We start from the raw sequence: 18,115 nt of genomic DNA, 5'->3' as shown, positions 1-18,115 counted from the left end.
AGAAAGAAAGAAAGAAAGAAAGAAAGAAAGAAAGAAAGAAAGAAAGAAAGAAAGGGAAGGAAGGAAGGAAAGAAAGAGAGGGGGGAGAGGAGAGAGAGAGAGAGAGACAGACAGACAGACAGACAGAAAGACAGACCTATTCAAGGAACAAGTGTCTTTGATTAAAGGTATCTCCTCACACCTAAAAGTAGTACAGAAAAGGACAGCAAATGCAAAGTAGAAAGGCATTCTCTAGGTGATCATGCTGTCACATGAAGAGCTTTCACACTCTCACAATGTAAGACAGGGTGAGCAAGTTTTAAACACTGTAGCACAGGCATGAGAATGTGGCACAAACAATACTCACAGCATTGGGACCGCCACACCCTCCAAGGATTAAGATAGTTGCATCATCTATGACAATCTGAGGAGGGGGAGAAATTTAAACACATAAAACACATAAAACAAAGGCATCTGACTTTCCACACTTTAGTGATACATTAAAAATAAAATATCCAGCTCCCAGAGGAGAGTATTCTAGTTATAATCTCTCCTGCTCCACAAGCCATGTCAATTCTGATCTTTTGAACAAATTACTGATGATTTGCCTGAATGGGTACATTCATACTCTTTTGAGTGGATACATTCTTTCTTATTTAATCAATAGTAACAGGAGAGTATCAACCAAAAAAAAAAAAAAAAAGGATTCTCTTAAGAAATGAAATAGTAAATACTTTGGGGGAGAGGCATAGTAAAAGCCATTATAAATACTATGACCCATCAGAAGGTTAAAAAAAAAAAGCAGCAAAAAAGAATGATAAATTATCTTTGCCTTAGTACAAACTGGCATCTTACCTGACTCCCTCCTCCCTCTCCCGTCCTAACTGAAAGATGCTACAGTGTTTGCTGAATAGTTATTTAATTCCCGAGCACCTGAGATTGGCCACCTCGGGGATGAGGACTGGGGCCGGAGATGTTCGGCTTGGACCATGCCCACTGCTCAAGGTCAAGAACCCAGACATCATTGCTCCTGTGAGATAAGGACAGAAAGATGAGGAAGCTGGAACTAAAGGACCACACTGGTGATGGGAGTTCTTATACCTGTGGCTAGCCAGTGAACTTGTACCATTTTCACATACACAGGCTGTCCAGGATGGAAGCAGCTTTGGATAAATTCTCCAGAGTTCAGATGCTTTAGAACCAGAAACACTAGCTGAATACCAACTCCACAGCTTCAACAAGAAATGTCATTTTCTTCAACTCTGAGTTCCTTATCTATCACTATCAAACAGAAATACTGCTACTCTATAGAGCTGGTTTAAGGCCTCCGAGCTGTATCTCACACACTAATACCGAAAGAATAAGTTAACTGGTGCTAGCCAGAAATGGTTATTGGTCACACTATCACCCTTCAAAAACAAAATCCACAAGGAAAAGGGGAAAAAAATTCAAAAGGCAGCTTAAGTACTGGCCAGGGAGTTAAAAGCTTTTTTGATTCTAACTACCAAAAGTAATTGCAGACAGCTAACAAGAGCTGCAGTTTTATCAAGGACCAGGTGCATCTCCAGTTCTCAAGACAGCAGCATGGTAACCCAGAGTCCCAGAAGGCAGTCTCTACCAGTCACCTCTTTAAGGTCTACTGTTCACACACTGGACATAGGCATGAGAGCGCCCAAAGTTAAATTCTAGTCCTCTCATCTGGAAGGCAGTGCCTCTCATCTTTCCATACTTCTGAAAATGTGATGTGGAGAGTTTGGTGTCGAAGAGAACTGGCTTAGGTCTGCAACGATTGTACTACTGACAGCTAATCACCTCCAGAGCAAGGGACAAACAAGAACTCCTGTGGCTGCTGCTGCTGAACCAGATAGCCAGGGCTGACTCTGGCGAGTTATGGCTAAAGATGGAGAACCTTACGATTCTCTGGCTTTTACCCATTCTCCCACAACCTATCCCATTTGGAGAGTCTACAATTTCCACCTGTCCTGTCAATGATGCACCTCACTTCTTGGAAGGCAGACTTCTTCAGGCACAGTACAGCAATCAAAATGAAGGCTCCATTCCAACTAGGTCCTACCACACATCCAACAGGAAGCGACTCTACATAACTTGGTCTGTGACTAGAGCACCAAAGAATTGAAAGGTAAGGTAAAATAACTCATTGGGTTAATTAGAATCATGCTCAAAAATACCAGTCCTGACTAGTTCACACTTCTGACCTTTATGCCCGAGTATTTACTTACATTTGCCTGGATCCTAAAGAGCCACCAAAGACAATCATTTTATCATCTATCACACAGGAGGAGTGACCAGCCATAGGAGGTGGCCCATGTGTTGTTACAATGCAATTCCACCTAGTATAAACAGACAAGAGGAAGCCCAGAAGTCAGTATCATCTGCCTCTGACTTTACAATATTAAGGCAAAAAGTGGTTAAGGCATTCATTAAAAATGACAACCTAAGCCAGGTGCTAGGTGGGCTCTTGCCTGTAATTCTAGCTACTCAGGAGGCTGAAATCTGAGGATCACGGTTCAAAGCCAGCATGGGCAGGAAAGTCGATGAAACTCTTATCTCAAATTAGCCACCAAAAACCAGAAGTGGCGCTGTGGCTCAAGTGGTAGAGTGCTAGCCTTGAGCTGAAGAGCTGAGGGACAGTGCCCAGGCCCAGAGTTCAAGCGCCAAAACCAACAACAACAACAACAACAACAAAAAGACAACCCAAGACATGGCTGAAAAATAACTGATTCTGTCTTGCAGATGTGGCAAGTAAAGAAAGCAACCGGATCTACACTAATCAGAGGGAGTAAGCTTCTACAACTTCCACACTGTCATTAATTAACTTCTTGTTTTTGTTGTAGGGTGTGTGCATTTGTGTAAGCATAAATGTGCGTGCCAGTGCTAGGGCTTGAACTCAGGGCCTCAAGCTCTCACTTTTTTACTCATATTTCACTTTTCCACTCATCGCTAGTATTCTATTGCTTGAGCCACTCCTCCACTTATGGCTTTTTACTGGTTAATTGGAGATAGAGTCTCACAGATTTGTCTGCCTAGGATGTCTCTGAACTGACTGAGATCTTCAGATCTCAGACTTTTGAGTAGCCAGAATTACAGGCAAGAACCACTAATGGTTGGCTCATTTTCTCTTGGAAGAAGAATAAATCTCTTTTCTCTATAAAAAAGTGTTTGTAGGGCTGGGAAGGTGGCTCAGTGGTAGAATGCTTGCCTCACATGCATGAGGCCCTGGGTTTGACTTCTCAGCACCACATAAGCAGAAAAAGCCGTAAGTGGCTCTGTGGTTCAAGTGGTAGATAGCCTTGAGCTGAAGAGCTGAGGGACAGCATCCAGACCCGGAGTTCAGGCCCCATGACAAAAAAAAAAAAAAGAAAAAAAGAGTTTGTAGGGCTGGGAAAGTGACTTAGAGGTAGAGTGCTTGCCTGCCTAGCATGCATGAAGCCCTGGGTTCGAGTCCTCAGTACCACATAAACAGAAAAAGCCAGAAGTGGCACTGTGGCTCAAGTGGTACAGTGCTAGCCTTGAGCAAAAGAAGTTCAGGGACAGTACTCAGGCCCTAGGTTCAAGCTCTGGAACTGGCAAAAAAAACATTTTTAACTTAGGGTCTCTGTGTAAATATTTTAAAACTGTAAGCAATTATCTCTGTATAACTTCCCCACAACAAAAAAAAGTCCACAGCTATCATCAAATTCTAAAAGGGATTCTGGAGACTAAAAAGATAAAAGACATTGATTTAAAACCTTAAACACAGTGTGATGACATATACCTGCTTCCCTTGGGAGGCTGAGGTAGGAAGATTGTGAGTGCAAGGCTAGCTTGGACTATAGATGGAGATCCTGCCTTAAAAAAGAAAAAAAGAGGGGCTGGAGGTTTAGCCCAGCGGAAGGGCGCCCGCCTGGCGTGCGCAAGGCCCTGGGTTTGGTCCTCAGCCCTGGGGAAAAAAAAAAAAGCTACAAAAAAGAAAAAAGAGTCAGGCAGTGGTGGCTCATGCGTACAATCCCAGCTACTCAGGAGGCTGAGATCTGAGGAGTACAGTTCAAAGGCTGCTGGGGCAGGAAAGTCTGTGAGACTCTTATCTCCAATTAACCACCAGAAAACAGAGAAAACCGAAGTGAATCTGTGGCTCAACATAGTATAGTGCTAGCCCTGACTGAGCACTAAAATTCAGGAATAGCCCTGAGTTCGAGCCCTAGGACTGGCAACAGAAAAAAAGAAACAAGTAAAAAAAATCTCCCCACAACCCAGATTTAAAGGAGCGTATCATTGCAACTTACCAGTTTTTAGATGGAGAATAAGTGTGTATTTCATCAAAAAATCTCTCTGGTTGATGTAGGGGATAAGGGCTTGGCCTCGTCCAGCCTCCAAAGAGCACTAGCAAGTCCTTGTACACCACGAGGGTTGCTCCAGCTTTGGGAGAAGGATAGGACCCTGCAAGAAATTAACGATAATTGGATTAGGATTCAAGACTTCATAACAATACAAGGCTATCTACTATTCATCTTCCACTTGAAGAAAGATAAAATAGGATACAATCTACAAAACACAGGGGATAGGCAGAGACAAAGCAGCATTTGCAGGTCTGAGAGGAAATCATCACTGATTTATATATGTTTATAATGAACACAAAGAAACCTGAGTTAAAATTGCTTAGCTTCTCTCAGCTTTAATTTGCTCACCTGAAGTCAGAGATGAAGGTTCCTATCCCATAAAGCTGTATGGATTATTAAATATAACAGTTTCCAACATACCTTGGTTGGTTCTTTTTTTTTTTTGTTGGTCATGTGGCTTGAACTCTGGGCCTGGGCACTGTCCCTCAGCTCTTCAGCTCAAGGCGAGTGCTCTACCACTTGAGCTACAGCGCCACTTCCGGTTTTCTGGTGGTTTACTGGAGATGGAGTCTCACGGCCTCTCCTGCCCGGACTGGCTTTGACCGAGATCCTCAGATCTCAGCCTCCTGAGTAGCTAGGATTACAGGCGTGAGCCACCAGCGCCCGGCTTTTGGTTGGTTCTTGATATGGTTTAACTGAGGTGTCCTTCAAAGGTTCATATGCTGGGGGCTTGGGTGGAAAGTAGCTGGATCATGAGGGCCCTGACTTAATGCATTAATCCACTAATGGGGAAGGGATGGAAACTTCAGAGATGGGGACTGATGGGAGGAAGTAGGTCACAGGGGGTATGTCCTGGGGACTATTTCTGGTTCTTGTTCTCTGCTTCCTGACTGGCAAGAGACAAGTACCTTTTGCCATACACTCCCACAGTCACAATGGCCCAAGACTTCTCAGGCCTAAAGTGACTGGACCAAGGGATATTAGACTGAAACTAAGAGCCAAAGCAAACCTTTCTTTCTATTGTTTTCTTTCTTTCTTTTTTTTTTTTGGTCGGCCGTGGGGCTTGAACTCTGGGCCTGGGCGCTGTCCCTCAGCTCTTCAGCTCAAGGAGATCGTTCTACCACTTGAGATACAGCACCACTTCCAGTTTTCTGGTGATTTATTGGAGATAGGAGTCTCATAGTCTCTCCTGCCCGGGCTGGCTTTGAACCGCGATCCTCAGGTCACAGCCTCCTGAGTAGCTAGGATTACAGGCATGAGCCACCAGCGCCCGGCCCTAATGTTTTCTTTCATGCATTTGTAACAACAACAAAAGGACAGAAAACTTTTGTCTCCTCCTGGGAAATTCCCTAATTAAGATGTTACTGTCATTCTGAAATACCTTAATTTTGGAAATAATAAACAAAGCTTCAAGTCCCTACTCCCTACTTGGACTCACAAATGCTATGATAGAAAAAAAAAAAATAACAGATTTCAGAACAGTGACTTAAACCTTCCACACTAAAGTGTGGATTTAGATAGATCTGTGATGCTGGTAATCAGGCATGTAAAGGAAGCAGCAGACCAAGGATCTCCCAAAGCTACCAATCATGAAAACAAACCAAATGAACATTTGTAATGTGTGCTGGACAATCAGCATACTTTAAAAAAATTTTTATTTATGTGGTTCTGAGAAATTGAACTCAGGGACTCGTGCATGTACTCTACTACTAAACCACATTCCCAGCCAATCAGCATAAAAATTTTAAATAGTATTTTAAAATCATTTTCAGTGATTGCCTTTCTAGAGGTTAATGTAACTGGACAAATGAAAATGAAAGATACCCCAATTATTAAAAATCACAATTATGTGCCTTGCTGGACACTGGTGGCTCATGTGTGGAATCCTAGCTATTCAGGAGGCTGAGTTCTGAGGATCATTCTTATTTCCAATTAACTAGCAATGATCTATCTAAAAGTAGAATCATGGCTCAAGTGGTAGAGTACCAGCCTTGAAAAAACAAACAAAAAACAACAAAGAGCTTAAGGTCCTGAGTTCAAGTTCCAGTACTGGAGCACACACACAAAAATTATGTAGGCCAGGGCTGGGAAGGTGGCTCAGTGGTAGAGCGCTTGCCTTGCATGCATGAGGCCCTGGGTTCGATTCCTCAGCACTACATAAGCTAAAAGAAAAAAGCCGGAAGTGGTGTTGTGGCTCAAGTGGTAGAGCACTAGCCTTGAGCTGAAGAGCTGAGGGACAGAGCCCAGGCACAGAGTTCAGGCCCCACGACTGGATCCAAAAAAAAAAAAAAATTATGTAGACCAGACACTGGTGGCTCATGCCTGTAATCCTAGCTTTTCAGAGGCTGAGATCTGAGGATCATGGTTCAAAGCCAGCCCAGGCAGAATAGTGTGTCAGATTCTTATCTCTAATTAACCACCAGAAAACTGGAAGTTGTGGTTCCAAGTAGCAGAGTGCTAGTCTTGAGCAAAAGAGCTCAGAGACAGAGCCCAGTCCCTGAGTTCAAGCCCCATGACCAAGGCCTCCTTCAACCCGCCCATCTCCAAATACATAAGTATATATTCTTCTATTCATGTCCATGGTCATGAAATGCAAACAGAAAGTAGCAAGTGACAAAATATGAAATAACAATAGCAGGGAGAGTGGTTTAAGTGCTAGAACCCCAAAGTTCAAACTCTAGTCCCTACCCCACAAAATAACAGCTATATCGATGGGCACTAGGCCCTTGGTATTGTTCGAAGTGCTTCACATGTAATTAAGTCACTTAGTTTTGGCAAAAACTCTACCATCCCTATTGTATGGGTAAAGAAACACAGACCACAAAGTGGCTAATTTTCCCTGTTACATATCTAGTAAGTTCCTGAGAATTCAAATCTAGGTAAAATGAACTCTAAGCCACTGGTGCCTGGCCATTTTCTTTCTTTTTTCTTTGTCGGTCGTGGGGCCTGAACTCTGGGCCTGGGCGCTGTCCCTCAGCTCTTCAGCTCAAGGCTAGTGCTCTACCACTTGAGCCACAGCCCCACTTCTGGCTTTTTTCTGCTATGTGGTACTGAGAATCAGACCCAGAGCCTCATGCATGCAAGACAAGCACTCTACCACTGAGCCACTTTCCCAGCCTGTGGCCATTTTCTTTTTTTCTTTTTACGTCCGGTTGTGGGGCCTGAGCTCCAAAAGTGGAGCTGTGACTCAAGTGGAAGATCATTAGCCTTGAGCACAAAAAGCTCAGGGACAGCACCCAGGCCCCTGAGTTCAAGCCCCAAGACCAATGAAACAACAACAACATAAAAAACTCCCGAGTTACAATTTAAAGTGCTTTGATTTTACAGGTAAATACTTTTGTAACAGGAAGAAATAAAGTCATGTTTGAGGAGAGATGAAACAAAAGGAAACGTAAGTAAACTCCAAAATTCATAAGCATAGTCTGTCTTTATTACAAACACCTTGAAGATCATTCAGAAAACAATCTCCAAAATAGACAGTCCTCCAAAATAGACGGTCCAAGGACCACAGGGGTTTTATGGGGGACAGGTATCCATTTTTCTTTAGGCAGTAAGAATATTTCCAATTTAATATCAATGTGGTAGATAATAGCTATAATAAACATTTATATATTTACATACAAAGATATAATGCTTTAGAAAAAAAAAAGTAGAGATGGGCACTGGTGGCCCACACCTGTAATCCTAGCTACTGAGGAGGCTGGGATTTGAGGATCATGGTTTAAGGCCAGTCTGGGCAAGAAAGTCTGTGAAGTCTGTGAGACTCTTGTCTCCAATTTACCACCAGAAAACTGGAAGTGGTGCTGTGGCTCAAAGTGGTAGAGAATGCAAGTCTTGAGCAAAAAGAGCTCAAGGACAGTGCCCAGGCCTCTAGTTCAAGACTCATGACTAATTAAAAAGAAAAAAAAAAGCATCTCAGGGAGGAGTAATGGCTCACGCCTATAATCCTAGCTACTCAGGAGACTGAGATCTGAGGATGGCAGTTCAAAGTCAGCCTGATTCTAGCTAATCAGAACAGGCCCTGGATGCTCCATGATAAATCCAAACATTTTTTAGGGTATTTCCTTCTCCCCAGTCCATTTTTCTAGGGGAAGTGAAAGGGTTCCTTTTTTCTATTTTATTCCTCTTGCAACAAGACTAGACAAGTTATTGATTGACAACCCACTGATGTTATTATACACAGCTTGTCTGGGACATGTGGCTTCCAGGGGACACATTTTATAATTACAACTACACTCATACCTGTAAAGCCATCTTCCCAGTCATTTACAGACTAGTCATACAACAGAACTCTTGTAATGGCCACAGGCATGAACAAAAAAGAAACTCTCTGTTGGCATTGTTCAGTGCCAGTAAACAATCGACACAAAAGGTCACTTGATGAAAAGAGCAGCACTATCAGCTAAAAATTAACAGCATGAACACCAATAACAGTTCCTTGGTAGCATTTGAAGTAGTCTTTGATTCCATTTCTAGGAAGGAGAGAAGTTCCAGAATTTTCTGTTTAATCTGATAACTTGTTAATTGCAGTTCTAATGGGTGAGGGTGCCTTTCAAGTGACTCTATTTGGAAGTGAAAACAATGCTGTTAGTCATAAAGTTTCTGGCCTGGTGTTGAAACAGGAAAGTCCTAGTGAGCCAGGGGAGAGAGCCAAACTGAAATATGGCAGAATTGTGTTTATGTTCTCCCCTGGAAGGCCAAAGGTTCCTCCAGATCTGTGCAATGCAAGACTTCCCACTCTTCTCTCCAACAGGATAAAGAATGGTGTACAATTCCTTGACTGGGAAGGAGAGAAACTAGATTTTTCTAGAAAAGTCATGTATTCTAGAAAACCCAGGATCTGAACTTTATAAATAACACGAAGGATTTCTGCTTTTCCTAGGGGAATGTACTGGCTCTGTTCTCCTTCATATCCACAAACTACCACAGGTCCAGGACTACAGAGGGAAAAGGAAACAAGAAAAAAACACTATCTCGTAAAGGTTAACCAGGAATAAGACCATGGGTCAAGGATAACAAATACAACAAAGAAGTTAACAAAGCACTGATAGATACAACCACATGGATGAATTTCAAATACATTTGGTAAGAAAGAAGTTGCTACAAATGTCCACTTACAGGAAGTTTAAGAACAGACACTGGAATACTGTGGAAACCTGAATCTAATTATTTCTGTATGGGTTGGTATTTACAAGAAAGGGACATGGGAACTTTTTAGAGGTGATGAAGTTCTGTGTGCCTAGGTGATCATCACATGGCTACTATGACTGGAGGAACACAGTCTGGTTGCTGTTCTTGTTTATAACTCCTTGATTAGGAAGACACAGAAACTAGATTTTTCTCCTACATGGTGGGTCATAAGAACTTTTTTGTTTTAGAGCTAGCCATAAAGTAATTATCTGACCTTTTTTTTTTTTTTTGTTCGGTTGTGGTGCCTGAAATCTGGGCTTGGGTGCTGTCCCTGTTCTCTTCAGCTCAAGGCGAGCATTCTACCACTTGAGCCACAGCACCACTTCCGGCTTTTTCTAGTGGTTTATTGGAGATAAGAGTCTCATGGATTTTCTTGCCCAGGCTGGCTTTGAACCGAGATGCTCAGATCTCAGCCTCCTGAGTAGCTAGGATTACAGGTGTGAGCCACCGGCACCCAGCTATCTGACCTTTATGTCTAATAGTAGATAGTAAGATTCTCAGTGTGTGTGTCTGTGTGTGTGTATGTGTATACACGCATATGCCAAGGCCTCATACATTCACTTAGCTTGCTTGGATAATTGGCAATCTACCACTTGATTCACATCACCAGTCCAAATTTTTCTTTTAAAGGGGTCTTGCCCTGTTCCTGCAAGGTAGGAATGCCACCACATAGAGAATAAGAAGAATCTATAGATAGATCTAGCTGGGCTTCCCTATGCAGCCTATTAGCTTAGATACACAACAAACTCTCCATAAAAGCTCTAAAAGCAGAGTTCTGGAGAGTATGGATATCTAATGGTACAGACGGAGATCCCTGGAGGGTCTCTGCCCACATTTGCATCTCTTCATCTATATGCTTTATAATAAGCTGCTACAGGTGTTGGGGTTTGTTTTTGTTGGTTGTGGGGCTTCAACTTGAGGTCTAGGTGCTGTCCTTGAGCTCTTTTGCTCAAGGTCAGCACTCTACCACTTGAACCACAGAGTCACTTCGGTTTGTTTTTTTTTTTTTTTAGTAGTTAATTGGAGATGAAGAGTCTCACAGGGACTCTTCTGCCTGGGCTGGCTTCGAACCAAGATCCTCAATCCCAGCTTGCTGAGTAGCTAGGATTATAGGCATGAGCCACTGGCACCCAGCACTACATGTTTTCTTCTGTTTTGTGAGCCACTTGAACCTGAAAAGGGGGCTATGGAAGCCCCAGTTCACAGCTTGTCAGTCAGAAGCACAGGGGCTTGAGATTAGTATCTGAAGCAGGGATAGGCTTGCAACCTATCCCTGAACCTGTGGGTCCTGATAACTGTCCCCATTCAGAAGGCATCAGAACTGAATTGAATTACAGGCTACCTAGTGGTGACCCTAGCTGCAGAACTGACTCCTGCTTGCTACTGAGGAGAAATCCCTGTACCTTTTAAGGATACTGAAGTGACCTATGCTGCCCAATGGTATGAGAGTAGAAGAAAACTTTATCTTTCCTACATACATCTGTATACATCCATTAGAAAACCTGCAAGAGTTGTACATTTTACTGAACATACAATTTTATTAAGTACAGTACTGTTGGGGAAGATAACTTATCAAAGCTAGTAAACTATAAGTTGTGCTCCCATGTTACCACATGGCATGGAGTACTTTATCTAGGAAACAACGAAACTCATGGAATTTAAATTTCTGGGCTGGGAAGATGGCTCAGTGGTAGAGCGCTTGCCTTGCATGCCTGAGGCCCTGGGTTTGATTCCTCAGCACCACATAAGCAAAAAGAAAAAAAAAGCCAGAAGTGGCGCTGTGGCTCAAGTGGTAGAGTGCCAGCCTTGAGCTGAAGAGCTGAGGGACAGCACCCAGGCCCAGAGTTCAGGCCCCATGACTGGACCCAAAAACAAAAAACAAAACAAAACAAAAACCTGAAGTCTTGAATTCAAGTCCCAGGACTGGCACAATAAAAAATTAAATTTCTGGGGCTGGGAAGGTGGCTCAGTGGTAGAGCGCTTGCCTTGCATGCATGAGGCCCTGGGTTCAATTCCCCAGCACCACATAAGCAAAAAGAAAAAAGCTGGAAGTGGCGCTGTAGCTCAAGTGGTAGAGCGCTAGCCTTGAGCTGAAGAGCTGAGGGACAGCACCCAGGCCCAGAGTTCAGGCCCCATGACTGGACCCAAAAATAAATTAAAAATAAATAAATAAATTTCTTCACCTGCCTACCAAGCATGAGGCCCTGAGTTCAAACTCCAGTACAGCATTCCCCAGAAATCTTTCCTATTATAATAATAGGAAGAACCTATTCCTCAACAACAAAAAAATTGCAACTACTTTATATCTTATATATATAAACGGAATTACAAGTTATATTTTAAGATTAGGCAATTGGATTAAAATGGGATAGAGTCAAAGCCAAGTTAAACACAAAATCACAACCAGAAAGAATTGTGGAATAGAGGGCATTATCAAGAGCACTCCTTATCTGAAAAAAAGAATCAAAGCATTGTTTAAGAGTTCAAGGTGAAGGCATGGATCAAGCTATACAGTGAGTGTATACCTAGTGAATGTGAATACCAGTACTGAAAAAGGAGGGGAGGGGAGAAGAGGAAAGAGTTCATCTCTGAAATAAAGGATGAGAGAAAGCTAGCTTTTTAGAAAGGACAAAGTAGCCTCCTAAGGCAGGTGCTATTGGTTCACACCTGTAATCCTAGGTATTCAGGAGGCTGAGATCTGAGGATCATGGCTTGAGATCAGCCTAGGCAGGAAAATCTGTGAGCCTCTTATCTGCAATTAACCACTTAAAAACTGGAAATGGAGCTGTGATTCAAGTGGTAAGCGTGCTAACCTTGCATACAAAAGCTCAGGGACAGTGCTCAGCCCCCCGAGTTCAAGCCCCAGGACTGGAACAAAAACAAGTAGCTTCCTAGAATTCAAGTTGATACCTATAAGTCAATAAATGAGCTATCAGCATCTGCCAGAACATCCTGTAGATTCTCTACAAAACCCCTCAAAGGGACAAGAGCTAGAAAGCCTGAGAAACTGGCCTGATACTAATTATAAACAACTAACAATAAACAACTACAAGATGACCCAGCAGGAGTTGATTCCTAGTATTGCTAATTGTACTAGAATCTAATAGGGTCATTTAGGGGAACCATTAGAAAACTCAGGGATAAAGTTGTTTTCTCCTTTTATGATTAGCTGCCACAATTTCACTTAGGACATAAAGTCAACAGATCCCTCTGTACAGTATGTTCACCAATAAAATAAAATTAAATTTAAAAAAAAAGAAGGTAGGCAGGCAGGGTCACAGTGTGTAGATCTGAAAGCTAAGAAGTCCAAGGAAAGTTACTGCTTATTCTCAAAGACACAATGGGCTTCTTCCTCAAGATATTGTTTTGACAGTTATAAGATAGGCTCATGAGTTCGAGCCAATGACTGAAAGTCAAATGATGCTATATTTTCAACTGGAAAAGTGTTAAGGATAGGTATTAATGTTATATGGGAATGTTATACAGGAATCTGATCAGCGACATACAGAGAAGCCACACTTTAAGAGGTTGAATTGGGAGTCTTTATTAAAATGCCAGCAATTGCAAGTCCCAAAGACTTGCAGCCCTGAATGAAGCTAGTACAAGGCTTACATAGGCCAAAAACACATATGGTGTGAGGAATTAAACCTACAAGACAGTTTTCTATAAGTAAAGCAAATCAGGTGAGGAACTAATGAAAATGCTATACATAAGTAAAGCAAACCAAATGAGGATACTTACACATAATAAATTAACACATTTGTAGTTAATACATTGGATAGTGAAGAAAAAAATCCAAGCTGGGCACTAGTAGCTCATGCCTATAATCTTCGCTACTCAAGAGAGTTGTGATATGAGAATCAAGGTTTGGGGCCAGCCTGGGTACATAAAGCCAAGAGATGCTAATCTCCAAACAACCACAATAAAGCTGAAAATGGAGCTGTGGCTAAAGCATCAGCCATGAGGGAAAGGCTAGATATTAGCCTGAGGCACTAAAGTTCAAACCAAGAAGGAAGGAAAGAAGGGAAAAGAGGGAGGGGGAAAGGAATTAAGCACATTCACTTTCACCTTCCTTTTTGGGAGGTAGGTTTTCACAAAATTAATAACACTCAGCAGATCACAAAATGATTTAAACACAACTAACAATACAAGTCTGGGTACTTCTCCACATCAACTGAGTTGAATAATGAATGTGTAGAAATTTTTTTTCTGAATCTTTGACTGTGCTTGGTCAAAACACTGTAACAAGCCGGGCGCTGGTGGCTCACGCCTGTAATCCTAGCTATTCAGGAGGCTGAGATCTGAGGATCGCGGTTCAAAGCCAGCCCGGGCAGGAGAGACCGTGAGACTCCTATCTCCACCAGAAAACCGGAAATGGTGTGGCTCAAGTGGTAGAGTGCTCACCTTGAGCTGAAGAGCTAAGGGACAGCATCCAGGCCCAGAGTTCAAGCCCCATGACCAACCAAAAAAAAAAAAATCTATTTGAACTGGGCACAGGTAGCTAGTTCAGGAGGCTGAAATCTGAAGATCACAGTTCAAAGCTAGCCTGGGCAGGAAAGTCCATGAGATTGATTTCCAATTAACCACCAAAAAGTTCTGGAAGCAGAACTGTGGCTCAAGGGGTAAAACGCTAGTCTTGAGAACAAAAGCTCAGATCCTGGGTTTAAGCCTGAGGATGAGTACAAACTCGTGCACTACACACACACACACACACACACACACACACACACACACACACACTGACACATATACACAGTGTTTATTTGAAAAATTAAAAAACTGGTGGGCTGGGAAGGTGGCTCAATGGTAGAGCGCTTGCCTTGCATGCATGAGGCCCAGGGTTCGATTCCTCAGCACCACATAAGCAAAAAGAAAAAAAGCCGAAAGTGGCGCTGTGGCTCAAGTGGTAGAGTGCTAGCCTTGAGCTGAAGAGCTGAGGGATAGCGCCCAGGCCCAGAGTTCAGGCCCCATGACCAAAAAAACCCAAACAAACAAAAAAAAAAAAAACCTGGTAATGCATTAGAACGTATAGGCACAGGCAGGAACTTCCTGAATAGAGTCCCAGGGGCACAAGAGATAGGAGAGACTCAACAAATGGAACTACATTAAAATAAGAAGTTTCTGCACAACTAAAGACATAGCTATTAAACTAGAAAGACAGCCAACCTATTGGGAAAAGATCTTTATCACCAATGTATCAGACAAAGGGCTAATATCCAATATATACGGGGAACTTCAAGAAACTAACCTCTCCCAAACTTAATAAATCAATCACTAAATGGGCAAGGGAGCTAAGAAGAAACATCTCAGAAGAAGAGGTAAGAATGGCAAAGAAGCAAATGAGAAAATGTTCATTATCCTTGGCTGTAAAAGAAAGGCAAGTCAAAACAACCCTGAGATACCATCTTAACACAGTTCGACTGGCTAATATTCTGAATTTGGATAATAAATGCTAGTGGTGATGTGGAGAAAAAGAACCCTACTGTACTGCTGGAAGGAATGTAAACTAATACAACCTCTCTAGAAAGCAGTCTGGAGGGTCCTCAAAAAACTAAAAACATAAGCTGGGCGCTGGTGGCTGACACCTGCAATCCTAGCTACTCAGGAGGCTGAGATCTGAGGAGCGAGGTTCAAAGCCAGCCTGGGCAGGAAAGTCCGTGAGACTCTTATCTCCAATAAACCACTAGAAAACTGGAAGTGGTGCTGTAGCTCAAATGGTAGAGCGCTAGCCTTGAGCCAAAGAGCGCAGGGACAGCGCCCAGTCCCAGACTTCAAGCCCCGCGACTGACACCGCCCCCCCCCACCAAAAAAAACTAAACATAAACCTTCCCTATGATCTAGCCATACCATTCCTAGTCATCTACCCTGAGTATCATGAACCAGGATATGACAAGGACACCTGTACATCCATGTTCATTGCTGCACTATTCACAATATCCAAGATATGAAAACAACTCAGATGCCCCATGATAGATGAATGAATCCAAAAACCATGGTACCAATATACAATGGCATTTACACAGCTATTAGAAAGAATAATGTCAAGCCAGGCACTGGTGGCTCACACCTATTATCTATCCTAGCTACTCAGGAGGCTGAGATCTGAGGATTGAGGTTCAAAGGCAGCCTAGGCAGGAAAGTCCATGAGACTCGTATCTCCAAAAAACCACTCAGAAAATCAGAAGTGGTGCTGTGGCTCAAGTGGTAGAGCGCTAGCTTTGAGCTGGAGAGCTGAGGGACAGTGCCCAGGCCTAGAGTTCAAGAAAGAAGGAAGGAAGGAAGGAAGGAAGGAAGGAAGGAAGGAAGGAAGGAAGGAAGATGAATGTCATTCACAGGGGAATGGATGAAACTAGAATAAATCATGTTGAGGGAGGGAGGTAAGCCAAGATTAGAGAGACAAACAGTGCATGTTCTCCCTGATATACAGAAGTTAGATTGAAAACCCAATGGGATATGACAAATTATACAGGATTATATATGCCCATATACAGCAAGACCAAAAGAATATAATCTTAGAAGAAAATCACCAAGTTGTAATACCCAATCGCCTCTTCATACACACATACACACATATAATATATATATATATATATATAATAAACACACTGAAACAAACTCCAAAGGAACCATTTTCTTAATTTGTCTTTTCATTTTCTGATGACTCTGTATTCATTACCTCATATATGGTGTACATATGTGCACATCTGTGGGAAGGTGGGGGTAGGGTATAGAATCAATGGAAAATGGGTGAACAAGTGCAGCAGCAGAGCCTACTGGCCGCACTGAATATTGATGAAAGTGAACCAAGCAACTCACATGGAAAAGGTAGGAGGAGGGAATGTGAGAGAATGAGAGAACAGAAGATACTATGCAAAAGGAAATGTACTTTTTGCCTGATGTATGTATGTATCCCACTGTATATCACCTCTAAAACAACAAAGTAATTTAAAAAAGAAGCTGATGACCAGGATAGTTCATGCCTATAATTTCAGCAAGAGGGAGGCCGAGGCAGGTATATCTCAAGTTTGAGGCCAGTCTGGGCTAAACAAATAGCAAAACCCTGCCAGCATTGCCTCCCCTCCTACAAAGGAAAATAGTCATAGAAAAACTAAAACTATTCACAGCATGAGCTGGGAGAAAGAAACAAACTTTAGAGACAAAATCTTGGGTTTTGGTCTCTGCTCTATTATTTAATAGCTTTGTGATCTTGTGAATCAGTAGGCAGTTTTGAGTATCAATCTCTATCTATAAAGGGGGATAACTGTTCTATGATCCTAATGAGGAAGGTTAGATGGTATGTATAAAGAACCAACACCCACCTTTAAAGCCCTCTCATGGTCCATATGTACTATCTAAAACACAGGCCACTTCATTTTTTTTTTTGCCAGTCCTGGATTTTGAACTCAGGGCCTGGGCACTGTCCCTGAATTTCTTTTGCTCATAGCTAGCACTCTACCATGTGAACCACAGCACCACTGCTGGCCTTTTCTGTTTATGTGGTACTGAGGAATCGAACTCAGGGCTTTATGCATGCTAGGCAAGCATTCTACCACTAAACCTCATTCCCAGCCCACAGGCCACTTCTGACTGAGGTAAAATGTGGCCATTTCTACAAAGCTGCTAAGAGAGCACAGGATAGTTGATAAGGTCAGTATAGCACATTACACATCCACCTGGTACACTGTGCTAACACTGAGTAAAGTCAGAGATGGCACAATAAGAAAGCAAGTAGACAGTCATGATTTCTAAAATTTAGCTATATTTAGATTCAACTGCGATATTTTCTTTCAAAATGCAGGGCCAACATCATATTCCCAAGCCCAAGTTTACTGTGTTAAGGGGCCAAGGAATCTACCACCTAAGTAACTTCTTGATGATGTAGTTGGAGGTGATCTTTTTATCTGTTTTCTGAAGAACTGTGAACTTACCTCTCTCTCTCTCTTTTTTTTTTTTTGCCGGTCATGGGGCCTGAACTCGGTCTGGGCGTTGTCCCTCAGTTCTTCAGCTCAAGGCTAGAGCTCTACCACTGGAGCCACAGCACTACTTCCGGCTTTTTCTGTTTATGTGGTGCTGAGGAATCGAACCCAGGGCCTCATGCTTGCAAGGCATGAACTCTACCGCCGAGCTACCTTCCCAGCCCCTCTTTCTCTCTTTTTTTGGTCAGTCCTGGGGCTTGAACTCTGGGCCTGGGTGCTTCCCTCAGCTCTTCAGTTCAAGATTAGCACTCTACCACTTGAGCTACATCACCATTTCCGGTTTTCTGGTGGTTTTATTGGAGATAAGAATCTCACATACTTTAATATGTCAGCCCGGGCTGACTTTGAACCTCAATTCTCGATCTCAGCCTCCTGAGTAGCTAGGATTACAGGTGTGAGCCACTGTTACCTGGATTCTTTCTCTTTTAACAGAGAAAGAAATTGAGGCCCAGAGACTGCAGATGTGAAGTTCAGAGGCAAGTAGCTGAGTGGCAGGGCCAAAAGCAGAACAGGCTGTATATCTCTGTCCTTCAGTACATTCTTCTAAATAAAACAAAGAGCTAGAACCCACAGCCATTACTTATAATTGCATGTGAAAGTAAAGAAACTGAAAAAGGCTATGTAACTTATAAT

General features: G+C 42.6%; 1 protein-coding gene across 1 annotated transcript in view; it reads right to left on the bottom strand.

Moving 5' to 3' along the window:
• The window catches only part of Fbxo42 (F-box protein 42), a 62,009-nt gene that overhangs the window by 3,403 nt on the left and 40,491 nt on the right, over nt 1-18,115 (bottom strand). Inside the window, exons 5-8 of the mRNA XM_013035248.1 lie at nt 4,263-4,416; nt 2,220-2,330; nt 913-1,009; nt 347-403 (exon numbers count right to left, since the gene is read on the bottom strand). Of these exons, the coding sequence (XP_012890702.1) occupies nt 347-403; nt 913-1,009; nt 2,220-2,330; nt 4,263-4,416 (419 nt within the window). The remainder of the gene's footprint in view (nt 1-346; nt 404-912; nt 1,010-2,219; nt 2,331-4,262; nt 4,417-18,115) is intronic.

The sequence above is a fragment of the Dipodomys ordii genome, unplaced genomic scaffold (assembly GCF_000151885.1).
Source record: "Dipodomys ordii isolate 6190 unplaced genomic scaffold, Dord_2.0 Scaffold6, whole genome shotgun sequence".
Lineage (NCBI taxonomy): Eukaryota > Metazoa > Chordata > Mammalia > Rodentia > Heteromyidae > Dipodomys > Dipodomys ordii.
This window is presented reverse-complemented; position numbering and strand designations above follow the sequence as displayed.